The sequence below is a fragment of the Sylvia atricapilla genome, chromosome 10 (assembly GCF_009819655.1).
Source record: "Sylvia atricapilla isolate bSylAtr1 chromosome 10, bSylAtr1.pri, whole genome shotgun sequence".
Lineage (NCBI taxonomy): Eukaryota > Metazoa > Chordata > Aves > Passeriformes > Sylviidae > Sylvia > Sylvia atricapilla.
Window position 1 is genome coordinate 3,818,838 of NC_089149.1, and position 26,946 is coordinate 3,845,783.

The window sequence follows — 26,946 nt, forward strand, 5'->3', positions numbered from 1 at the left end:
CCAGAGGAGGACCCAAAAACAGGGGCTAACATCTGTACATAGGAATTGGTTGGTAACTCCCACTGATTCCAGTGGAAGTTTTTGGATGCTAAGAAAACAAAGCTATTGGTTTAGGTGCTACAACCCAGACTTGGAAGCACATACATTAGATTTCATCTCTAAAAGCCTGTACTTTTTTTTTTTTTTTTTTTAACATATTATTTAATTTTCATAGCAATGTATAGTACACCTAAACCCCAGAATGTCAAATAAATTTGATTTTTAAAACTGCTAAAAGAAAGCAAAAGAGTGCAGAATTAAAACTCCAAACTGCAACTATTCCAGTCCCTACAAACTAGTGGGAAGCTTGTACTCCAGAACAATTTTTAGGAAGCTGTGCAGTTTTCTCCAAGGACTCACATGAAAAATGTTAGAGGAGACATAAATAAATAGCCAAATGGCCTCCTAATTTCCATTTGGAAGTAATAGCATCAGCTCAAGCATACTCTACCAAATATGAGTTGTTTTTCAGCCTCACTGGCATGACAGGAAAATATACTCTGCTCTATAAACAGATTATATGCTGCTTTATAAAGCTCTAAAATATTTTTTTTACTTCTGTGACAGGTTTGATTTATTAGAGTTTATTGCTCCTGGTTTTGCCCTCCTAGTAAAGAAATAAAAGTTTAGGATCAAAAGAGCTGTGAAGAATTTGTTCTTATGAATGAGACTTTGAGTTTGCTGGAGCAGCAAGAGACCTGAATTTGGATATTGGCTGTCCTCTGCTCGAAGGTAGGTGCTTCAGAGACCTACCCAGAGCCTTGCTCTGAAATACTCTCAGTTGTTTTTCATAGCGGGGCATGAACCACGATGAAATCACTAAATTTGTGTTCCCTCACTTTTGTTTAAAAAAAAAGAAAAAAAGAAATTACTGCCATCCCTTAAGAGCTTGTTTTCTTTGTTGATTAAGCAGCAGTCAATTTTCCCTTTTCAAACAAGCACCAAGCAACAGCCTCCCGACCCCCTCAGATATTTGGGCTGCCGGCAAATACTAAAACCTCCGTGACAAACTGCAAAAAAGCTCGACCTTTCCCCTTGTCCGGTGACCCCCTGTTCGATTTGTACTTTAGCTAACCAATACCTGATTAGATAATGCTCAACTCCAGCCCCGCAAAATGAGATAAAATTCAAATTTATGGCTTTTCATTTAAACTGATCTACAGCGCTCTAATCGTGACCCAAGCACGAGTATATCACAACAAATTCTTTTTGTCCCGGAGTGTGTTTTATGGCTGAACTGTATAAATGGACACAATGGACATTGTTTCCTTGGACTTGCTCTGACAGAACTCTGGGTTGATCCCATAGGGAGTCTTGCTATAGGAGAATGTAGGAACAGGCTCCATGAAATTCCTCAGCCTCCTGCAGAATATTTTTCTTCATCATCAGCTGCCTGGCTGCAGAATTTAACAGCAGCAGTTCCTTCAGCCTCCACTTCTCTCCCAGGCTAATCCCAGTATCAACTCAGATAGATAGTCACAAAAAACTGGAAGTCAGAAGTATCCCACAGCTGGAAATACCCAAAACTATGACAAGCTTCTGCAAGGGAAAAAATGTCTTTTCCAAAAATGTAGTTACAGTCTAAATTTATGTGTAACTGTAAACTCTTCTCTCCAAGGTGAATGTAAGGTTTTTGGTTAAAATTTTCCAGTGTAAGATTTTAGACTACCTAGAAATACTAAACAATTGCAAAAACAGAGCAAATGTTTCATAACAAAAAAGATAATATGTGCAGCATCAGAAAAAGGCTGAGAAAGATGTCCATCTTTCCTTCCAAAACAGTTTTAATGCTTGTTTTCCTCAAAAAAAAACAAAACTTCCTTCATCCTCTTTGAAAGCCAAACACCATTGTACATTCAATGTTTCAGCTTAAACTCAGATAAAATTAAAAGATTGATTTTTTAGAACCTTGATCATTCTCTCAGCAGTCAGAGGGGAATCTATTCCAGAGGTAAATACACAAATAGCTGCAAAGGTGCAACCCCACTCTGCATTTCTTGGAGCACTGCAGACAAGAAGTAAAGAAATGAGTTTGTCTGGACATAGGAAAACACTTTCTTTAGCCTGTGGGACCAGGAGCAGGATGAGCAGGTTGGGACATTTCTCCTTCTGAAGTCACCAGCTGGGTTCTATAAGTGCATGAACTATCCTGGGAATTACAGGTAATCAAACATAAGAGACTATGGTGTCACAATCTGTATAAATAAAATTCACAATTCCATCAAGTGAGTGGAAAGATTTCAAAACCTCTCACACTACAGAGTCAGTTAAAGCCCACACCCAGAGCCACACAGAAACTTTGGTTCTATCCTTCCTCCATATCAGATTGAAATGAAGTTTCACCTTGATTGTCAGCAACAGCAGAATGAATTCTCATTTGTTAACTGACTTGTTGGCACCTGGCTGGACATACACCTTGTGTCTCAAAAGTGCCCATTTAAGCAGAAAACAGCAGCACCAGAAAAGCTCAAATTTCCCAGACAGTACTTAAACCTGAGTAAATGAGAGTTTTCCTCACCATCCCACACTGCCTCTAGCACTGTCTGAGCCCACACACCAGCATCAGCTTCTTTCCCCCTTTAACATCCAAAGCACAAGCCAAGGAAGTGGTGGATTCCTGAGGAGTGTGATGGTGAGCATCTGGGGTGGAATAAGCATCACTGAAGTCCTCTCCAGCACTACCAGGTTCCCCCACATCTCTCCACTTTTAGCCCCAACCATCACTAAGTGCCATTTTACTCCCTGTATTAACTCTGGTAGCCAGATTTCCTTCATTTCTCTTCAACTACAGTAAATGTATTTAACCCACTTGTTGGGAAAATATTCCATTTCAAGTTCCTCTAAGCACCAACAGAATAGTTCTGGGTGAGTGACCAAATTGCAGAGGGACTTGACTGTTGATTTTGTGTGATTTTGCTCCAACACTTGTCAATAGCTTGCCCCAGCTGTCCCAAATAAATAACGCTATTCAAATAGCACGAGGCCTGCAGCTTGAAAGGGATTCAAGCTGCCAGCTGGGTGTCCAGCACTATCAAGATATTCTTTTCTTGTCTGAATATCACAGAGTCCAAAATCTGAAATATTTCAAGCAGGAAAACCAGTTTCTAATATTTTAGCATATTGCCAGCATCTAAGGGTGTGAAAAGCTGTGTGGGTTTCCCCTCAGTCTTAGTGGGATTATCCTGTCCTATACCACTTGAGTGTCGTCTTTAAAAGACACTTATTTTGGGATAATGTTAAACCTGAAAGTACAGCCATGTATCCACAGTTTGGCTTTAATTACTGTTATCAATATTTGAGCTTAATTATGGTATGGTTAAAGGTCAGATTTTATGGTTTCCTGGTGCCTTTTTCAAATAATCAAGACTTCTCACTAGCAATTATATTGCATCACAGTCTGTTAACTCAACAGAGTGCTGCCAAGTCTATGATTTCTCCTGACACTATTCTGTCACATTGTCACAGGTCTCACAAGAGTTTAAACAGCTGGATGGAAAGTTTGTAATGAACTCCCCGAGTGTTTATGGACAGTTGAGAGCAGATCAAGCTTCCATTTTCCACCATATCTGCAAAAGGCTGTGCTCCACAACAAAACTGCATTTTTCCTGGGAAAATGAACTCCCATCTCTCCAGAGGTCAGGCGTGCCCCTGGAGAGCCATGCAAACCCTGCATGGCTCCCCTTATCAGAAACCAAAGGAAACGTGCAGATGGAAAGCAGAGATTGTGCTCTGTTCCTACAGCACATTGTTAAAACGATGAATAAAACCACGCAGGAACATTTGTTACATCATAACACAACAGCAGCACGCCACTTGATGTTTGAATCCCTGACCTGACCATGGACCAGGAGCTCAGACAGATGCTCAGTGATCCCACAGTGAGGGAAGTGTTGTCCCTGAAGGCAGGGAAAGCAGCACCCAACCTGTACTCACCAAAGGAGCCCATGAGCTCCTTCAGGAAAAGCATTTCCCAAAGCATCTGCAGAAATAACATGAACCACACCATTCCCATGTGTACTGGGGGTGACACTAGCATCCAAACCCTCTTCACCAAATGAATGGCAGAATTCCCATTAAGTTAAATGGAAGCAGGATCAACCCCCCGGCTTTTGAAGCCCCCTAGTTGCACAAAGTTGTTCAACAGCAAGTTTAACCATACAACACTAGACTTAAGGGCTATTTTAATCATTGTTGACAGAAAGTGGCAACTCACAACCCTGAAAGCAGCATCCAGTTTCATTTCAGACCTATAGTGCAGTGATTTTGCAAATCCCTCACCCAGAGGCATGATGCAGAACTATCCGAGACCTGGTTAAAAATGGTATAGAAATGTTCCAACAACACTTTTTCCTCGCTTTCCTCAAAAGGAGCATCACCTGCCAATATCCACCCAGACAGATTTCATGCATGAAGGGTGATATTAATTTCTGACTTTTTTTCTTTTTCAATTCACACTCGTCTCCGTCCAGAAAACCTCAAAAGGCCTCAAAGCAATTTGTGCACATAAATACACTTTGGCTGCTGCAGGATAAGACTCAAATTCTGCAAATATTTCTGTGTTTATATATAGACACACAAGAACTCAACAGACTGAAAGAATGTACAGCATCTTACCTCCCAGCCGTAACAGGGATCTTTCAGGTGTGGCCGCTGCTCGCCTACAAAAGGGCCAAATTTTTCCCCTGCTTCAATCTTCCTTTTGGTCCATATCCCTAATCCTGCTCCAGGAATGTTGGATTCTCGGAGCTCAAACTCTGAAGGAATGGGAATGTCATCAGGAATGTATATTGGAGCCTTGTAAGGAGAGCTCTCCTTGGGTGTGAAAGCTTCGCTGGAGGTCGCTGGAGAAGACGGCTCTTGGATGCTGATGGATGTTGGACACTGGACATTTGCAGCCTCTCCATCAGCTTCTGGCATCTCCCCCAAGGGAAGTTCTGGAAAGCTCTCATACAAACATTCATCACCTGGAAAAGAAAGCCATACAACATTCATCACCTGGAAAAGAAAGCCAAACAGTAGGATTTGAAACACCCTGACGGATTTTGCACATGAAACCCTTTCAGCCTGCACATGGAGTGGAAGGGACAGTTTGGGAGACTTCACCAACCACTAAACCTGCAGCAGAGCCTCGCCCTGGATGGAGCTGAGCTCCTCTGGTGTAGGCCTGGGGCTAACACAGTGTTTCTCAGTATTCCTGACATCAAAAGTGGTTTGCATCATTGAGCACAGGCGAGGGAATTGCACACAGATGTAAAGGCAGGCACACGCCATTGTCCAGTCAGGTCAATGCATCCCACACATGCACTGAAACTACAACTGAAAGCCAGCATTATATGTTACAACTGAAATCTAAGAGAAGTGAAAAGCAGGAAAGCTTCACTGATCTTGCAGAGAGACAGATTGAACCTAAAGTAGCCAAAATTAAGTTTGATGGCCTCCAATTAGTCTTCAGAGAAAGGATCCAGCCTACCACACAACTCTTGGCAAGAGCCTCAGTTGATGTAAATCAGTGTCTTAACATTGACCTCCAAGAAATGCAATGGTCTAAAATAAGTTTAGGATCCAGACAGCACCTTATAGAGAACATGAACCTTCTCTTCTTACAGTTGCAAAAAAACCCTGGGGCAGATCCAAAACACATTAAAAAAGAAAAATCTCTGGGGCTTAGCCAGCAAACAAAACAAAACAAAACAAGACACAAAAAATCCCCTCACTATTTTTGACAAGCTAAAATGTAAGACTGATTATAGATTCCTTTTAGTCAGAAACTTTGAGTTACTTCAGCAGGGGCTTTAGCTGCACCAGCAATACAGTGTTCAACCCAACACCACATGTAAAAGGAGCAAAATAGCAAAACTAACCAAAAAACCTTTCTTCACTATTTATATCCATTTAACTTATTCATGTTCTTGGGTTTTTATACACACCAGGACTCATTCTGCTTAATTCAAATAGGAGGTAGGAATACTGTTCTCCAAGGACTGAAACTGAGAGATCAAGTATTTAAAACCTGAGCTTAGGGATATTTGCATAATATGGTTGGCCCAGAAATGAAAGTGTTACACTGGGTTTGGCTTTCAGAATGACTCTGTTTCAGTGAAGAAACAGGAAACTTTAAAATGTTCTTTCAATTTCTTGCTCATTTAAGAAACTATCCATGGTAGATTAGCACCGTATGCCTTTTCCACTGGAAACTGGTCATAGCCCATTGTCTCTCACATCTTTGTTACATATTATCTCACGGCTTTCTATCTGTACTTTCATGCTTCTGGTACTGCCTAAGACAAACACTGGGACATAACAAATCATTGGAATAGATTGCTCCCATCACAGGACTGGCAAACTGGATTCTTCATCTGTGAGCAATTTATTCACAGCCATGAACTGTTTTTCTTTCTTTTATGTGGCACTGGCTATGACCTCATACATGTCACAGGAAGGTTCAGCTACTCGTCCCCTCGGCCTCCAGTTTGGCAGACTCTGCCTGTGTTTTAACAATTGAACCCAATATTGATTAGTTTGTCACTTCCCTGATACCTGGAATTCTGAGAAGCAGAAAATCCTGCTCCATTTAGCTGAGAAGGACACAGAGAGGGATTTTTCCATTGCTTACAGTTCAGAAATCCTACCTGTCACAGCTGACTTTGGCAATGATGCTCAAGGGCTTGTGAAAGCATTGGTGCAGAGAGCTTGCTCTGGGCCTACCACTTATGATCCTGTGCCATATCTTCCTTCCTGCTCCCAGCACCACTTATCTGCGACTCCAAAGGACAGCAAAGAGGGTGTGGAAAGGACAGAGACACAGCTCTATGGGTGTCACCACTCACTTTGCCCTGCGCTAAGACAGTCCCTTCAGCAGCCATCTCTGTGACGTGATGGCACTGCTGCCTCCCCCAAACACAGCCGTGCTCCAGCACGGTGGGACAGGTGACAGAGGTCCATCCACACCTTCTGAGCATCCCCCAAAGCTTGAATGTGCTCCCTGACTTTGCAGGCCAGCAGCAGTGCTGCATCCACTCAGGGCAGGCTCAGTGCTCCCGTTCAGATGTCGTCCCCCAACTGTTTAGATTGCAGTCCTGCCTAAAAGACTTCAGCTGTTTTTGAAACAGGGGTAGAAAAAAAAAAAAAAAAGAAAACCCTAACCCATGTATACACATGGGGTGCAGGAAGAGAAATCACACAAGGAAAGTGATCTGGATGATGATAAGCACATGGCTCACTGGAAGAGGGGGGCCCAGGGTAAAAACTTCAGGCATCTAAATCCCACTGATTTTCCATGACAGCTGGGTGCCTGACACTCAACCTCCTTAAAAAGCCCATCTCCCACAGTCACTGCTGTTGTCCCTGTCTTGCCAAGCAGTACCCTGCAAAACCGAGGTTCTCTGTGTTCCACAGTCAACTCTCCTTCACAAATAACAGAGTATCTCAGCCAAATAACTCAAGTCACAGCAAGAAATGACCTGCTCTGCTCCTGTCCCAAAGGGCCACCTTCCTTAACTCCACTTGCCAGCAGCGCCTGCCCACAAGCCAGCACAAGCTGAGCCTTGAACATTTAGCAAGCACAGCTTTACAGATGTTTCATCTTCCCCAGGGACAGTCCAGTTTAATTTCTCTCTCGCAGACTCAAAGGCCTCGGTTATACTTATCTCAGTCATTCTGGCTACGCTCGTTTTTTAGCCATATAGGGTCAAACCTGCAGCTGATAAATTGGCCTCTGAAAGCCTGGCAGGGAGACAAGTCCGTTTGCTGGGTCTATTGTGCCTCCTTTGATTTCCAGCAGCCACACCCGATGTCGTCGTTAAACACGGGCTTTCAGCTTGAAAGCTCTGGAAAATATAATATGCCTCTATGCCCCAAAGCTCTAAGTGTGGGTAAAATGGACTGCTGAAATAGTCCTTTGCCTGAAATAGCAATGTATTCTAGCAAAAAATATATTTTTAAGCCTCAAAATGGATACAGATTAGAATTATGACTGACCAAGAGATGGGAAGACCCTTAAGACATATTTGTGAAATCCATGATAGAAACAGCTCTGTTAACATCAACCTACATGAACCAAGGTTCTGGTCTTAGTTTTCAAAGGGTCTATGACCATTTTTCTGAAAATTTACACCCACGTGGATCAGAGGGACTTCCAGGAAAACCGTAGGATATCGACTGATAGAAAACCTTTGTAAGGTTAGAATTAGACACAGGGACTGCACTGATAAGCATCATTTTCACAGTGAACTGCAAATTGTTCACACAGATAGCACTCCAGTTTTGAAATTCAAGATGGCCTCTTCAAATTCCAGTAATTATCCCCACCATAAATGGGATGAAATAAAAAATGAGGCCCCTGATAAAGGAACAGATGAGATTAGGTTGTGTGGAAGCTTAGGTATTAGTCTCCATGAAATTCTTCACCACTATTTTACAATAAAAACATGAGCAAGCTTCAAAGGAAACCCAGGAGTAAAGGTTAATTGCTGCTAAAAGGCCAGGGTGGACACCTGTGTTTGCACTTTTATCACAACCTTGCCCACCAGCAGGAAAGAGCCCACGTGGCTGGAGATGTGCCTGATGAGGACAGGAGCACGACACGCCAAGGCTCCACTGTAGCTCCAAGGTCTGGGGTCACTCCAGGACCAAGAGAGGCCTTCTGTGCATGGCTGGGAGGAGGAGAGGACTTCCTTCCATTAGGATGTTTCTCAGTTCAGCCCAGTTTTCCTCTCCAGGAGCAATTAGGTAAGAGGTGCTGATGGCCGAGGCACAAGTTGGACACAGCCCAGTGCTGCTGCCAGAGGTGTGCTGGGCCTCATGCTCCGCAGGGCTGTGCCTGGCTGCAGCTGAAATGCCACTCCATAGCATTCTGTGATGGCATTCTCAGATGTGCTGACCTGGTGCACTTATCTGTGTTTCAGGGCAGCCTTAAATTCAAACTTCTCACAAAGTCTTCCAGGGATCAAGTCTACCCCCAGATCTCCATGGCCAAAGCCAGTCGTAGCCAACAGAAACATACCCATAGGGAATTCTGTTCTTCCTTTCCTCAGGTTATTTGTGCCTGAGGAGATACATTCCCAAAGTGACTACTGACTGGCAAACACTCTAGCACATAAATGCAGTTCTCTGCACTTGGATTCACACACTTGCCCACCAGTGATTTAATCATAAGCTGGGTTACTCCAGAGGAAAGAGGCAGGCTGAAAGCAAAGGCATCTAGAGAGCCTAATTCAAAATGCCATCACCTTCTGAGCAGGATAAAGCAAGAGCTGAGATAAAAGTCAGAGTGGCTCTTTGCAGTGAGAAGAGCCACACAGTTTTATGCCTGCAGCTTCTCAAAGGTGAGATGACTCCTGGTCCCAAAGATTAGACACCATGAGGACACAGCTCTATTTGATGGGAATTCCAGCATGTGTCAGGAGCTCCACTAGCTCTACAGACCATGCCTTGTGCAAGCCTTCAGCAAGAGTGCATTAATGAAGGCTTTTGGATGGTAGGATCAGGTGAATTCCTTCTGCAGGAGGTGATGGTGTGGACCTGAACGTGCCACAAACTCCTAAATCAGATCCTTGAAAGAGGCTGGTGAGCATTTATATTTGTTTGACCTAGTATCACCATTCAGTGCAGAGGAAATCAGCCTGGAGTATTTGCAGGGCTATCTGAAAAGGAGACAGGCATTTCCTGTTGCATACAAATGGACACCTTTATCTGAATTTCTGTTTGAACAATTATTAAAGAAAAAAAAATAACCTGTTACAGGCAGAGACTGATTGATTACAAAATATATCTACATCAGCCTAGAACACAGGAGGTCAAGAAAAGCAGAAAATTAAGAGAAGAATGCCCATTAGTTTCAAAAGGAGTTCTTAGCCAGTGAACAAAATGGGAGCCACCTGACTGTCCACATGAGGTAGGCACAGCTCAGAGGGGGCCAGAGGAGATGTAAAAAAGGATCCTTAGCTTTAGAAACATTTAGAGATTGGATTACTATCTCCAGGCACAGGAAGGACTCCAGCCAAGGACTACATTACTCTACTTGAACCCTTTATCAGTCAACATACCTGAAACTGGTTTGTGCTGCTCCCTTTTCACAGAACTGTTCTGTGGACCTGGACCTATTCACAGTTATTTGTATTGTAACACAGTCTGGTACCCCAGGCAGGACCCCATTGTGAAAAACATCGGGTAGACCTAATCAAGTGAGATTAGATTCTAACCAGTCTAGAGCTAGTAATGCCCAGTTAGGTGAAAATCATAAAACATGGGAGAGAAACACTCTTTTACAAACGGCAAGTTCCATTGTACAACAAAAGAGATTACAAGCACGTTTAGAGATAAACACAGCGCTTGAAGCTGTTCTGAATCATTACTTCAATTACCAAAGAAAAATACTTTCACAACCATTAGCCTTCAAACACATGGGGATTTTGCATATTTGTATTACTTGACCCTAACACAGGCATGAGAAAACCAAAGCTGTCCAAAACTCACTCAAAAGGTCCAACCCCAAAAACCACACATGCCACGAGAGCAAGGGGGACCAAAGCACCCATGTGGTGGCCCCAAAGGCCAGATTCTGATTTCTCTTACACAACTGTTAAATCTAAAATAATTACTTTAGACTTCCACCGAGGAATAAAAGAGATCAGCGTCTGTCCTGGAGTTAACCAAAATTACTCAAATTTCTTCAGATTGACACTAATGTAACAAAATGAGAGGAAAATGTGGTGCCCAGATTTCAGCCTTCCCTTCATGCTCATGACACTGCTGATCACAGAGGGCATTCTCCCAGCAGAGCTCCCACACCTCAGCCCTGAGCCAAGACCCTTCTGTGTGCTGGCAGAAGAGGGAGTTGTAGGAAAAGGACTAAGGCAGGGGGAAAAGGCAGCTCGAGGCGGCCTGAGCGCAGCTTTGGGGCTGAAATACATAAAACATACAACTTCTCATGGTGCTGCACTGTGGGCAGCAGTATCTACACGAAATGCAAAGGGAGCTCAGCCAGGGTTACCTCTGGAGCACACCATGCAGAGCACAATTGGGTGGCTCCAGTCTGTGCCTCATGGCAAGGTGCACATCAGCAGGGACAGAGCAGATAATTCACATTAAAAACCTTTCCTGTGTGGGAAGCAGCTTTTGCTTCTCAAGTCACAGTGTCTGCAGAAAACAACCCTGAAACAAGAGGCTCGTACTGCCAGCAGAAGGGAGTTCCTGATGAGCACCAAGAACTCAGGAGAAATCTGTCCACAGGCAAATGAGAAAAGAAGCTGAACACTCTCTAAAGAATCAGGTCTTTAAGAGAGGATAATTTCAGCATTGCCAAGTGTTGGTACTAGACCAGCAAAGTTATAATGTAGTGACTGTGTAGGGCCCTGCCTGTGGTCTCTGGCAATTCTCACCATCAGCCCCTACAATAACTAGTAGCATTTGGTGCTCTGTCTAGTGTCATTCATGTCTAATTGAGCAACACAGTCAAAAGCATCTGATGAGGACCAGACGCTGGCTTTTAATTAGGGTCCAGCACTGAGAGACTGTGGGTCAAATTCTACTTTCATTTGCACAGGAGCTGCTCTCCTTGATGTGGGGGGGAAGCTGCACCTGCATAACTGAAAAGTAAAATTTGGCTGCTTGTGTTCCTGTGCACTTTTCCATATAAATTACTGTACTACATGCAGCAACAAAGGTTTATAAATGTTGGCTGGCACGCACTGAATTTATTTACAAGTTAAGTCTAATTTTTATTTATAGTTCCAGTACAATCATCTCTGGTAGAAATATTTATGTTATCTGTACTTCTGGTCTGTTAGAGCCTACTGCAATCATAAACATGGCTGAAAAATTATTCGCAGTTAGCAGGGTTTAAACTACCCATTATATCACTAGCTAGTGCCAATAAACTTTGGTGCTGGTTGATAAAGTTTCCTCAATGGAATAAATATATATTTGACTTTCAAAACCTTTCCTGGGTTACACAGAGTGGGGGGTAAGAGAAGAGGGAAATGCCAGCTGTAGGATTTGATATACAGAGAGCGAGATCTGCAGCTAGCAAGGAGTCTGGAGAGATCCACACAGGCTGGGAGGCAGCCTAAAGCGTGCTGAAACTCTAACTAATAGCTAAAATTTGTATCTTGGTAAGATATTTCAACTGAGGGGAGCTGCAGCAGCCAACACATACTCACTAATGCTCTTCATGACTCTCTATATGGAGTAGACCCAAGGGGAGGGAAAAAAAAAAAATCTGCCTTGAAATTTTTAGCCTTGAGTACTGGTCACTGCTAAGGGAGGAAAAAAATGGATTAGAGGAACCAGCTTTTGTTCATTGTTTGATTGCCATAATGGTAAACATGACATATATTCTCACTCTGACGTGGCACAAGAAGCCAACCAGCTCAGGACAAAACTAAGGACAAGAAGGTTAAACGTGAATTAGTGAGACCAGCCACTTATACACAGAAAATACCAACTGAGAGCAAAATTTAACTAAATCTGTATCAGCTGAGGTAAGACAGAAAAGGTAATGCACTTGAACAGTCCCTGCCACAGTGAAAAACTATTGCTGTAAAAGAACATTTTAAAATCAAAACAATTACTTAAACCTACAGTATTATAATCAACATAAATGAAACTTTATCTCGATGTAATAAATCAGTGTAACTGAACTTCTTTTTACTCATTAGTGGACCTTTTACTGTTTTAAACTGAGATGTGTCACAAAGTAGCACTGCAAATCACATGCCTCTTTCCAGCAGAAAGCAGTAATAAAAGATGACTATTCTACCAAATTATAATGAAGACAGATAACAGAGTGAATTATAAAACAAAGGTTATAGATAGAGACTGAGCCTTGTAGAGGTAATGACTTTTAATTGGATTGAGTTTATCATATTTTCAGAGGTACAGCGCAACCAGAAGAAAGGATTAGAATTATTTCCACATTTCATTATTTGGCATAATGAGAAAACAGAGGGAGGTCCACATCCCTGATGTGTTTGGTAAGCCACAGGAGATGTTGAACATGTCAGTATCCGGTAGAGCACGGTCCTGAGACACAAATGCATTCGCTCCCTTGTAATGCGGCAAAGTGCAATCACTTGAAAATGAAAAAAGAAAAAAAAAAAAAAAAGAAGGAAAGGGCAAAAAAGCCAGGTCATGAAGTTTTGTTTCAAAAGCACATTATGACTAAAAAGGAATTTAACCCCTTCCTGCCAGCAGGCACTTCAGCACCCGCCTGCAAACACCAGTCCATCTGCTTTGAGGAGCTGAGAGATTCTCACTCTAAGTACCAAGAGCTTAAAAAGGATGAACCAGTGAGAACTCAGTGACCTCACCCTCTCTCTCACACCACCAGGGCAAAACCAGATGGAACCTGCACTGCCTGAATCCCAAAGAGACTGCACTCCACTTGAGAAGAGGAGGGAACAGAGACCAGCGGGGAGAAGGCAGCTCAGAATTCCTGAGTTGGAAGGGACCTGCAAGGATCATCAAGCCCAAGCCTTACACAGAACATTTCCAAAGTGCTGGGGATAAAAGAGCAAGATCTGAGAGATTACTGGAGAAAGATGTACTTGCTCCTGAGCTATGCCCAAGTATTCCAGGGAGGGATGGAGTTTTGGAAAGCTGCTTTTGGAAAACCGAGCTGCTGTAGAGCAGAGTTTCGCACCAGCAGCCAGACAGCTTTTTAATTAAGCAATTACAGTGAAAGAGTATTAATTATACTCGAGTGACACTGTGATACACTGTAGTTAAGTCCTTGAAGCACTAACAGAAGTACTCATAACAAATACACTAATCAGGAAAAGTATTGGATAATTAATCCTACAATACTGTCCACTTCAAAAACTCAAGGTCTGGCAAGACTGGCTTCCAGCATTTGTTTCTGAGGAGATACAAGGCCACAATTTTTCCTGCAAGCAACTCCTCAGCAGAAGGTCACCCAGCAACATGCAGGATGTAATTAGCTGATTGGATTAGCATGAATCTAAAGAGCAACTATACTTTGTATCAGGTGTATGCTGCAGCATTCTAGAGCATCAGTATGGGTTTATATCCACTATATTTTTTTTAATTTTTACAAAAAAACTTTTGGAACAGTTTTATTTCATCACATGTATGTACACATTTATTCCTGCATGACAACACTATTTTGGGTGGGATTACTCTAAAACTTCAATGAAATTTTTTTTCCCATTTGTCTCCATGAAGCCTTTGGCTGGCACACTTTGACAAGTTCTTCTCATTGATACGTCACTCAAAAAACCCACACATTTTCAGAATGTGATGAACAGAAGTCTTTGTTTCATTTTTTTCCAAAAAGAGCATTCTGAACTGGATTTATCTATATTATCTCCACCACCAATTTGTTCCAGATCCTGCTAGTTCCTCAAAGCAACTTCATAATTTTTTCTGACATAATCCTACCTGTGCCAGCCACCTATTTCTAAATAAATACTAATTAACTTTTAATCTCAACAAAATAGTCATGTTTGTGTTTTCTGCCCCATTTCAGAAGGCTGGTCTGTCCCAACAAACAGGATTTCTCTTAATTCCAGTGAGACTTTTGTCTGAGTTTACCAAAATGTTCATTTCAGTGGTGATGCCCAGATAAGGTTTGCCCATGGAACTGACAGCATTTACTGCAGTCATCCAAGCCCAAATGGGAAAAAGCTGCTCCCTGCCCTACAGCAAGCCCCAAACTCCATGGCAGGATGACTTTAAACAAGGATGGAGGCAAAATGAAACTACACCCATTAAGTACAGCTAAATTCTCAGTTACCTTTCTAAGAACGTTTGTTTTTCTAGGAAGCGTGGCATACACTGGTGCAAGGAGCTACAAGAATCTGTAGCAATTATTTTTCTTGGCCTTTCTATAAGAGGACAAGGGGAAACACCAGGGTTTTTACAGCCAAGACATCTACACAGAGATAAAACGGGGGCCCAGCTCCTCCACCATCACAGGCTTCATGTGCTTCAGCTCAGCTTAAGATGCTGCAGTGCCTCAGTGCCAGTGACCACAGCTCCCTCCCCATGCCCTGTCTGCATCCTCTGCTGCAGCAAAGTCCCTGCAAAACAGAAGTTAGCTCCCCCTGAAAATCCTTCCTTTCCTCTCCACTCTTCCCCCCCATTTCTTTCCCTTCCCTTTCTCAGAGATGTTTAATTTTCTTTCCCATGCTATTACCAAAAAAAATCATGAAAAAGGAAAACATTCAGAGAAGTTAAAGGGCAAAAAAATTCCAAGCCCCCAAATATTAGAGCTCTGAGTTTTGCTGAGCAATCAGGAGACTTGTTTAAAAAGGAAAAGCGTTTGCAGAAATCTGGCAAATCTAGGATGTTGTCACCTCTTTCCTATAAAATTGTTCCTCGTGTAATTTGGAAACTCCTCCAAGGTATTTGTCTGGCTGTATTTTACCTAGCACCCTCTGAAGGGTGAGTTCTCTGTGGTTCAGTGCTTGGAGGCTTTTAACACTGTCTAAGAGCTTTCCACTCTTGCCTCTCTCCCATGCTGGTGGTCCACAGCCAATGCTGGGAGGTGCCCCTTCTCTCTTTAACACATATTTTCAACCTCAGCCAAAAGCACTTTGCTACTCCCTTCACTTGGACAGAGAGCAATACCTCACTCTGTTCATCCCTTTTCCCCTTTCTTTGGAGGAAAATGAGCAAAATGGATCACATCCATCTGCATTGCTGAACTCACAGGGGAAACTTCTGGAACTCTCAAGGACCAAGAGACTGCCCAGTGTCTCATGTTTGGAGAGCTCCATGCAAGCCAAAGCTCTGCACAGACAGATATCACAGACACAGAAACCACTGGGGAGTTTTTGGCCAGCAAAGCCCAGAGTTTTCCAAGCCCAGCTAGTCAGAAAGAGATGGAGAAGATATTTCAGGACTAACAGGAAAGACCTCCTGGGCTCTCACCTCCCCAGGTCCACCAAACCACAGAGTCTTTGCTTATACTGGGAGCGGGGAGCTCTGACACTGCACACTCAGTTGCTTTTGCAAACGTATCCAGTAACAAATTCCCCCATTCCCTCTTGGGTTTCCCATTTCTTCCACAGGATCATATTATCTCATTTGCCTCAGATGAGCTCCATGGTGAATAGCTCATCTCTCCCCAGTGCTTTGAAGATGCAAAGCAGGACAGTATGGAAATGCCAAGTGTTCCCGTAGCACCAGTAGCCTGCTGGAAGTGACAGTCCTTATTCTGATCACATCCCCCCTCCAAAATCAACAGTGACACCAGTGTGAAACCAGAACGACACCCCTGCTGTGAAACAGTTAACATCAGTTAGATCTATTTTGACTTTAAAAAAAAAAAAAAGGAGGAAAAAAAAAAAAAAGAAAATATTTGGACTACAGTTTATTTTACATGGCTTCCTGGTCAAAGCCTCAATCGTTTTGTAGATATTTATTAATATATATTAACCGTAAAGAAAGTTAACTGCTAATGTAATTTATTCCTCTCTTTGTTCCATACACCTTGTATTGCTTTCTCTGAAGCTGTTGATCTTGGAGAATCAGAGGGGTCCTGGGGAGCTGCTAACAGAGAGCAATAAATCAGCACTCTGAAAGCTTCTGGTTCATCCCAATAACTTGGAAGAAAATTTGAAAAATAATCTTTTCTTTTCTTTTTCTCTTTCCCCTTTCCAAACTGGCAATCTTCGCAAGCTCTATTGTTTTCATGTGCAGGGCTGATATATGACAGCTTAAATAAATACATAGTTCTTAATGGAGTAAATTCAGCCTTCGTGTAATTGGATGCCATGCCATTAGAGACCTTGGCCCAGGCAGAGCTCTCCATCCCCAAGGATCTCCCAGGACCCTTCAGACTCAAACTAACAGGAGGTTGTTATATACTTTAATTCTACCTATTATGTCACTGTGGACTAATCCTCTGTTATAAAGAGTACTTAACTTTATATCTATTTATGTTTACGGACATGGATTTAAGTACTGTTTATAATGACAAGGATGTATATATACAACATGTATATGTAATATAAGATATATATAAACACAGAGACACATCCTAAATCATAGAAGTGGTGGAGTCCTTGAGCTAAAATGGCTTGAGAAGCTGAGGGGGTTTTATGTCAGGAAAATAATGTGGCTTTTCCTGAAATTGTTCTGAAAGTGACTCAAATTCCTTCTGTCCAAATTAGAGCCAAAAATGCTGAGAAATTTTCAGCCTCACAAAGCCATAAGTGGTCAGACAAGAGATCTTGTGTTAGATACCCCTCACTGCAGCACCAGTGCCTCTACCAGGAAAGAGAGAATTGCAGTGAAACAATTTGCTGCTCAAAGACACTTCCAGGGTGATGAAGTGGAAGGAACAAATTGCATTTTAAAGTTTTCCCTGGTAAGCTCATTAGAAACTCAAGTCAAATAAAAGCAACTCTTCCTATAGAGCACTTTCCACAGCAAGTATCAAACTGGTATTTAGCTGACCTTCCCCCCACTCTGGTGAACCTCAGTTCAGCAAGTTTGGTGGGATCATGCATAACTCCAAGGATATCAGAGGAAAAAAAATCCAAACGTTGTGCTAAGAAGGTGCTGGATGAGCTCTCAGAGCACATCCATGTCTCCATCTCACCAACCGTGGTCGTGGAGGTGAACAGAACCAACCCGTGGTCACCAAACAAATCAGGGGCATGTTTGGAAAATCAGCAATTTGGCGTCCCTTTGTCCCTTCTCACAGAGCTGCAGTTCATGTATGGACCACAGCCCACGTGGGAAAAGCTGGAGATGAGGAAATGGAGCCTTCCAAGGGCTCTGAAGCAAAGACTGAAATGTGGTGAGCCTTGCACAAAAAGCCCATGTTGGGTATGGAGAGAAGTTGCATTGCAGTGAGGGCTGTGACCATGGAAATGCTGGAGGAGGTGAAGTTCAGAGCCAAGCACCAGGATGAGCCTGGCTATGGGATTCCTCCCCAGGGAACTGCTCAGAGCTGGCTGTGCCCCCTTCACACCTCATCATCCCACTTCTCCTGTTGAAGCCAGCACCACTCCTCCCCAAAATCAGTGAAAGCACCAGAATCTCACTTGTAGCAAGCTTGAGGGAGCACACAACCAATAGCTCAAAGCTTGAGCAGTACTTCCAAAATATTAAAAAGAAAAAACTGAACCAAGTTCTGTAAGGATTGAAAGGAGCTTTGGTCTCTTAGAAACTGCCTGCAGAAAGGTCATCTCCAGGGCTGAGACCACCAGAGATGCTGCCCAGTTCCCAGACTGGGCTGACAGACTCCCACCATGCTGGAGAGCCCATTTCTATCCCCTGCTGCCCACCAGGGACTTCATCTCAGGATTAACCTTGTGTTGTCTCACCAGAGGCCAAAGCCCCAACACTTATGCACCCAGAGGGAATTTTGCAGGAGAAAAAGGGCTCAATGTGCTTTTTGTCCAGGTATTTTAGCTGGGAAGGGTAGACCAAAAAAACCACCATTTGTTGTTTAAAGTGCAAATCCCAGCAACTACTTTGAACGGGAGCATTTGGTAGTTGACACATCTACGGATGTTTTAAATCATAAGGGCATCCACTCCATTTTAGTTTTAATGTGTTTGTGTGCAAAGTTCTTTGTCATTCCAGCCCACCTGTCTCAGGACACAGAAATCAAAAACAGGAGTAACTCTCAAATTTCACCTCAATTTAATCCATCACAGAAAGCAGACTGGTTTTGCACTGTATTAAAAAAAAAAAAAAAAACAACCACCAGGACATTTAAACAAAGTGACACAGATCATCAGCAGATCAACTGAAAATGACAGCTCAATCAAACAAATGTATGTTGAGAATTTCCACAGGGCAGCTCTAGCTGCAGCCAAACCAAATTTGTTTAGTATACATAAGTTAGCTGCTTAGAAACATTCAGTATGCTGCTAGCCAGATGATGACTTTCCCAGATAAACTTCTATTTAACCAAATATCCTCCTCACCCATGGGAGTGCTGGCAGGGTTTTAATGGATTCTCTCCTGACTTTTCTCTGGTGGCAGGCTGGTACCAAACCCACCCACATGGCCCTTAACTAAAAATAACTAAAAGCTGCTTTAAAATAAGTGTTATAACCACCAAAAGGCAGGCAAAACTCTATAATCCTGATGGAGTGCTTCTGGCTGCCAATTAATTCACAAAATGCCATGAGGATGAAGCACAAATTATGAACTTGAGAAGCACCAGAGAAAACTGCACACCCTGTGTCATATATCAAGTAAACAGAGATGAGGGGATTTGTCTGATTCCTCTTTTAAAGCAAGGTATTCCTCTTGAAATCAATGAAAAATCTCCTATTGATTCCAGAAATGCCACATAAATCTCTTGCTGAGGAAATATATTGATAAGAGCTCCCCTCTGTGATTCTGCCCTGCTTTAGAACAAATTTTCTGTGGTGTCATTTAGTAACAGTCAAGGTATAAAAATACTTTTGAAGATGAGGAAGTAATTTGGCAAATTTAGTGTAAAAGTCATTAAAATACACAAGGAGTTTTATCCAGACTCAGATGCTTGAGCAGAAGAGGTTTTGGTTCAGACAACGGCAGAGCTCTGGGCAAAATCAAGGCATTGGATTTCAGCCAGCCTAGAAGGATTTTTGTCCATTGCTACTGAAATTAGTGGCCAAAAGCCCATCTGATGTGAAACAGCCAGATTTTATTCAGGGTGACAATTTTAGGGACCAGTGGTGCACTTGCTGCTCACCCAGCACATGTACACACGTGTGTTTAAGGGGTGACCATCCAACTGTATAACTCCAAAATGAACAAGGGACAGAGAATTACAGGCTAACACAATGATTTGTAATACAAATTATATTTTTGGTGAAAGTCTGCATTTAAATATTTTGGGGGTTTCTTTTCTTCAACTTCTACTTTGTTAAAATAAATGACTCAAAAATAAAAGCTACTAGGCCACATATATCCGCTCTTCAAAGTTCTGTCAAACAAAAAAGTGGCTATAAAGCACATATTCTGACGGACATCTGCTTGCTATTTAATATTTACAAAAAAAAAATACAAATGCAACAAATTAGGAGGCCTGTGATGCTGGAGCATCCCGAGGAGCAGTGTTTACACAAGGATCAGAGGGATGTGGGATGGCAACGGAGAGAATAGATGCTTACGGATATGTCACAGCTTATTTCCTGGGGAAAAGAATTGCACCAAAAGGTCATTGTAAGTGATGTAACCACCCTAAATAACAAGTACCCAACCTGGAGGTTGCCTGAGAAAGCCAAAATCAGCTGCAGAGTGCCAGCAGCAAGAGATGTGTCATTGAAGGCACTCATTGCAGAAGAGGAGAAAGAGGTTGGAATTCTCTATTGGAATGCAGAAATTCCAGTGTCCTGTTCTCATCATCAGTGTCAGAGGTCCACAGACCTCATGAGATGAATAAAAAGAAGAAGTTTAAATTGTCAGAGTCTGATGGGACCGGGGGAGGAAGAGAAAATTCCTTAAGTACCCACACAGTGAGAGGAGTTGGCTGTACACAAAAATGCTCACTGTTGAACATTGTATGAGTTCCTTAAAAAGTATCTGTTTGGGGGGAATTTAGCTCATGAGTTTTGAGTGCATAATTGTACTTTTGCCAAAATTTGCACATTGACATATTGCTGGGGAAGAATACCATGGGAAAGCAAAGATGAAGGATGACAAAACTCAACATATTAACCCCCAGAAGGGTTTGGGCTGCATATTGGTTTTTTTCAAATGCTGTTTCTCAAAGTGCAAAAAAGCCACCTGATGATACAATACAGAAATCACAGAGCTCAAAGTTCATAATATTTTTAGTGGTACAAAATTATTTTTAATCTTTTTTCCTTCCACTGAACATAACACAAAAAAAAGTGAAGTTGTCCATGTAACTGGAAAACAAACAAGATGTAAACTCCCAAATTAACACTTGGAAGAGAAGAGCAGCAACTGTAAAAATAAATAGAAAAAGGAGTCTAGACAAATAAACCTGGTCTACCCAGAGTAGCAACAAACAAAAAAACCCAAACACAAAATTAAACATTCCCTGAAACTCTTCCAAAGCAACAACAGGAAATGGTAAATTTTTCTTGATTTTAGCAGTATGGCTGATTTCAAATTTGATGTCTGGAGATGCAAACCATCTCAGATGAAATCCATGCAACTCTGAATATTACCATCTTCTTTTTCTCTAATCCCAACAAGCTACACATAAAATACAAATCCAGAGCAGCTGAGCTGCTGTGTGCACTCCACTGACAAATGCATCAAAGGTTGTGCAGATTATCACTCTTAGTGGGGAAACCAAAGATCAAACCATAAAATCTTCATGCCTACTGACAAGAGGTTTGTCACTTAAATAATCTAATTTTTATTTATGTGAGTAAAGCCATTTTATTTTTAGGGAGTTAAACACACAAGCTCCAGGAGACAAAATGGAGCATACAACCCAAAAAGACATGTTTGTCACACTGCTTCCTGAAAAGAACATGCCCAGGATATATTTTATAAATTTATGGGTAAATTTATTTCCTTTTCTCCCAAGAAAGGAAAGTTTCCTAAGAGGTTCCCTAAGAAGCAGAGCACCCAACCTGCACATGGCAGGAGTCCAGAAATCCACACAGCTGCCTCAAAGTGCACAACCAAACCAGCAAAACTTTTGTAATATTCCCAGGTTATTAGGAACCATCAGAAGCATTTACAGCCCTGATTCAGGACTTATTTAACCCAGCCCAGACTAGAACTGGATCAGCTCACACTGTGTATGGAGAAGTTTAACACAAATAAAGATGACTGTAGAAGTTAACACAGATAAGAGCTAGAAGCAAGAAACTCAGCTTCACAACCACGACCAACAGAAGGAGATCTGCAGAAATCAAAGCACAGGATGCACTATGGTTTCCACTGCATTCCTCAGCCTCAGAGATCTGCCAATATTTTGCACGTAAGCACAGGGACCTTCAAAAGAGCCGGGTTTGTCCCAAGAAAGTACAAAACAATCACTACAAAGGCGAGCAATGAAAAATCCTCCTCCTGAACAAACATGCCGTAAAAACGAAGTATAAATCATAAAACCCAAACGAAAACAACCACTCCTCCACCCCAAAATTGCCCAAATAATGGGATGAGGAAGTTTTCTCGGATGAGATTAAATACTGCAAAGCTCTTTCCAAGTCCAGTAACAAACTGCTTTCGAAGCAGTGGCAGAAAGCAGCACAACACTGAGCAATGCAGGGCAACACAGAGGCAAAGTAAGGATTGATCCAGAGCCCTGGGACAAAAGCTTTGCCTTCCCTCAAAAATGCATGGAAAAGGCTTCTCAGAAGCGTGCCACCTTGCCTAACTTCACTCTCAGGGGTTTGCTGCTCAGGTCATTGGAAGAAAAATGAAGCTAACAAATGTTTTTGAAAACGCCAGTTCTTGAAAGCAAACTTATTACGCTGAGGACTGAGCACCATCAAGCACAAAGCTCCGGCATCGCAGCTCGAGACAAAATGCCAGACCTTCACACAAAGCACCTCTCCAAGATTATTTCCCCAACTCAGCAGAGAATACAGCAAAATAGGTCATATATCAACAGGAGCAAAGCAATGCCACGCTCAGCAATGAAATTCCTTGGGACAAAGGGTCTCCACATTTATTCTACCACACCATCTCTCAACGTATCTCAACCTCGCAGGAGGTCAGCTGCCTACCCCTCAGTGTGCCACGTTCAGCCTGGGATGCAAAAAGTCTGGCAGCAACAGAAAGGGGAGGAAAGATGTTAAAATGAGTCTTTACTGTCTTTTGCCTTATTTTCATCATTTTGGAGTATATGAAACCCAACAAAATGGGAAGATTCCTATGATTTGTAACAAAAAGGGGTTACAAACACGGACACCAGAGCAGGAAATCCATGCCTCCTATTATACATCCACCAAAAGCAGTGGCCTCGTGGTGACCTGCTCCACCAGGACACTGGGGCACCAATATGGTGTTTGGAGGCACCTTTCACACAGCTCTGTCTGTGTGGAGTCCTCACTCCATCACTCCCATGGCGAAGGTGATCCAGCTTTTCACCCTCTTCTCACTAGAAAGCTCATTTCTGGCCTCAGAATATTCATGGACACTTTATTGCCCATTTGTACTTGTTCCAGCACTGTCCTTTAGCTTAAATGGTTTGCTGGGAGTGTTTGTCACCTTCAGTATCAGACATAACCTCTATCAGCCTTCATTTTCCTCAGCTGCACAAGCCAAGCTTTTTAGCCTATTCTTGTACTCAATTATCAATCATCAGCTGTTCAATTAGAGACGGCGCAAGTCTAAGACCCAGGAGCCCCAGGAAGAGAAATATCCCAGACATTATGACAGAGATAACACAAAGTTGTATCAGGAGCAAGTATAGAGTGAATGCATAAATCAGGAGAGAAAGCAGGGGCAAGAGGAGAATTGAAAGCAGCATCTCCCCTTTCAGTGGGTTAATGTGACTTCTTCTCACTTTGCTACAGAAATCACATCCAGGACAAGTTGCTTTCAGGAAGCAATTACAGGGAAGCAGCAGTGCAGAAGATGGATCTGTTTTTCAACTCTTCTACATGTCACTTCTCAGGAAGGAGCTGGTCATGGGGCTCACAACTTCAAATCTCAGTATTTCCAAGGGAAAACATCCCTAGCTGTGAATATCATCTACTGGCCACACAGGATGGGCAGTTGTACAAAGCACTTGGAAGCATTTTATGGACCAACCCAAAGAGTATGAATTAAATTCTGATCTCTCTGCTGTTAAAGGCAAACTACTGATGGATTACACAGGGCAAGATGTCATCTGTGCTCTCTGTTACACTATTACCACTCTCTGTCATACAAATTTCATGTGTCCTATGGATGTAAAAGACAAGCAGTATGGACAAAACCTGTAAAATGCAAATGTTGAAGATTGACCTAATGTTTTTAATATTTTTATTTAACCTTAATGGCTTGGAAAATTAATCATAGCTGAAAATATTTTCGGCAATATTTTTTTTAAGTTCTGAATTCAGGTAACTCCATCATATAAATATATATCAGTATGTCTCAGGCCAGAGAGGAACCTTTCATTACAAAGGCCTTTATTGGAAGAAACTTGATCTTACTAATATTTAAAAAAAGCTATTTTACAATATAGCTCCCTTCCATAAAAAGTTTCCAGAGATTTATTTTCATTCCACTATGAAAAAAAAAAAATCCAGAAACAAGCTCCCGTAGAAAATAAGTAACCTCCTACAGACAGCTGCAGTGATCATACATTTATTCAAGATAAATATGTTCTAAGGAAGTAAAAATTCGTTTTAATTAAAACATTTACTGCTGTCATTTTATTTGTTGGAAGTGCATTGACAGATGTGAATCTGCAGCAGGTACAGGTGACTATTTCTAACACTCAGGAAAGAATGAGTAAAGTCATTATAACTCCTTGCTGTATTATTCCCTCATGTCTCTGCTCCCCTTCTGGGAGAGGAGGAGTTTGTGCCTACCCACACCCCTCAGAGATCAAATCCAAGCATTTTCTACTAATAGATGCTGAGGTTAACACGAAGCAATTCAAAGCTTCTCATTAATTACTGCTAATTGTCATGGCAATCTCCTTCCCCCTGTTTTACATCATGAGCGAAAGATTTTTTTTTTTTCATTGCAGAACAGGTAAGAAGAGAGATGCTTGGGAAAACATAATTAGCTCCTCTAATTAGTGTGATCTGATTTGAATATGTCTATTTGCCTTTGTAATTAAAAATAAAATAAATTTTTAAAAGCAGCTCTGTGAAGTCATCTCCACGTTCTAAATATTCAGTTCATAAATTAAGATAATTAGGCTGCAAATCTGTTTCTCCATTAAAAAAAAAAAAAAAAAAAAAAAGGAAGGCCAGTTCTGATGGAAGAACATCTCCCAGAAAATGCTGCCCACAAACCAAGAGAGAAGAGACCCCTCTCCCAGTGGGGAAGCCGAGAGGACACTGCCATGTCAAACCCCTACAACACAAAGTCACTAACAATCCAAAATTAGATTTTTTTTTTTTTTTAATGAAACAGTTGTGTCTGCTCCCTTTGCCCTCCATCAGCAATTAGGTCAATTTGCATTGGCATCTCTGAGTCACAGCACTGCTGCTCCCATGCCAGGGGTGGACTCAGAGCAGTGCAAGGCAACTTTTAGGGAGGGTGGAAGAATCGTGCAGAATCTATCCTAGGGCTGTGTCAGAGCTGTGTTTTACTAACTTTAATTCCAAGCTGCTGAAGAATTCCTTCAACCCTCAAAGTTTGGAGGTTTGAATAGATTAATTGGATGGATTTTATCTCCTTGCACCATTCTAGGAGGATATACCTCCACTGAATCCTCCGGGGATGAACAATGAACTTTCCTCTTGATGAGAAAATGAGTGAAACATTCCTCTGCACAAAGAGCATGCCATGGTAGTGATCTCCTTAAGGCTTTGGGTTTGGCTGAAAAACCCAAGCACTGAAACACCTACTGCAATTTCTGTGACTATGGTGAACAAAGGAGATTCTCAGAGCTGTTGAAGAAGCATAAGTAAAAACACATTCATTTATTCAACATCTCAGCTACTTCTGGGGCTGCTGTGCAACCAGAGGAGGCCAAGCACGTTGTTTTACTCCACAAGGCTCACAAGGCTGTGGTGTTAGACTTGCACAAACTGGGTGAATAGAAACAGGTAATGATTTGTTCAACCTGTTTCTGTTTCACATAATAGCCCGAGCAGATTATGATATTCTTTTACATGCTCCCAAATTCAAATACGCTCCTGGATATTTTTAAAGTCACGACTGACTGGAAATATTTGTGATTTTCGCTGTTTTGTTTAGCAACCAGCAGTCAGAGCTTCCTTCCACCCCCCGACCCAATGAGCCCCCAAACATTTCCAGCCCAGGCTCATGCAGATGTGAAATTAATGTTCACCTTCTGCTGGTAACTCTTACCAGCAAAATAATAAATTCAGTTAATAACGGAAAAAGAGTATTCATGGTGCTTTCTTGACAGTGCTCATTCACCTCTGCACTTGTTATGGTAAAACAGAGTATTTGACACTGCTCACTTTTGGCAAGGCTCCACCATTCAGACAGTGCTGCAGCCACAGGCTGGAACAGATCCTGGGCAGTAAAAAAAAAATAATAATAATAAAAAAAATCCAACCAACATCTAATTGTAAAACACAAATGATTTCCTGATGGAGCAGAGGCTCTCTAGGAGGCTGCAGCCCATCTCCAGGTAGGCTCCCATGCCCTGGGGGTGGTGTTTCTGTACAATAGCTGTGGCCACCGCGCAGAAACACCTTCTCCTGCTCAGGGTGAAAGCCTTTGGTTGTTCTTCCAAGCAGGACACAATATGGAACGTGACTGGGGAGTTTTCTCCATAAACAAACCAAAGTTCTTTCCTTACAGAGCTGCCTTTCTTCTCCCAAGACCCACTAAAAGCTTGGAGTCTCCTTGAATCTATTAGAAATCTTTCCTGGAGAGAGGAACCAGACATTGTAAATGAACCTTGACTTAGAAGCCCCCTTGTACCTGAAAATATCCCACAGATTCCAGCGGCATTTTATGTCCTGCCTATTTACCTGTCATGCTAGTTCTCACCCTATGATTCATTTATTTTTAATGCTTTCAGCAGTTTTTACTGATACTTTTCAAGGTGTTAGGGTATCCCCCCTGTAGCACTTTTGGATTTCCTTGCAGAGCTAATACTCTGTGGCAACACACAGAGAATATTGTTAAGATGCTTTGAGAAAACTTTTTTAAAAAAAAGTTGTCCCCATTACCTGCATACACAGAACCATGTGTAAAGGACTAATAAGTCAGACCAGGCTCTCCAATGAGCCTAGTGAGCACAGTAGGAGGCCAAATCCTGAACCAGACCATCGAGAGGGGGCTTTGACCATTACCCTCCACACAGGGCAAACACAGAGTCCCTCACAGCGTGGTCTGGATGGTCTTTGAAACCATGAAGAA

The 26,946-nt window shown here is 42.2% G+C and overlaps 1 protein-coding gene across 6 annotated transcripts in view; it reads right to left on the reverse strand.

Annotated features, from left to right (window-relative positions):
• The window catches only part of MECOM (MDS1 and EVI1 complex locus), a 331,427-nt gene that overhangs the window by 180,046 nt on the left and 124,435 nt on the right, over positions 1-26,946 (reverse strand). For all 6 annotated transcript variants that reach the window (XM_066325706.1, XM_066325705.1, XM_066325708.1 and 3 more), the window contains exon 2: positions 4,654-5,003. In XM_066325706.1, the coding sequence (XP_066181803.1) occupies positions 4,654-5,003 (350 nt within the window). The remainder of the gene's footprint in view (positions 1-4,653; positions 5,004-26,946) is intronic.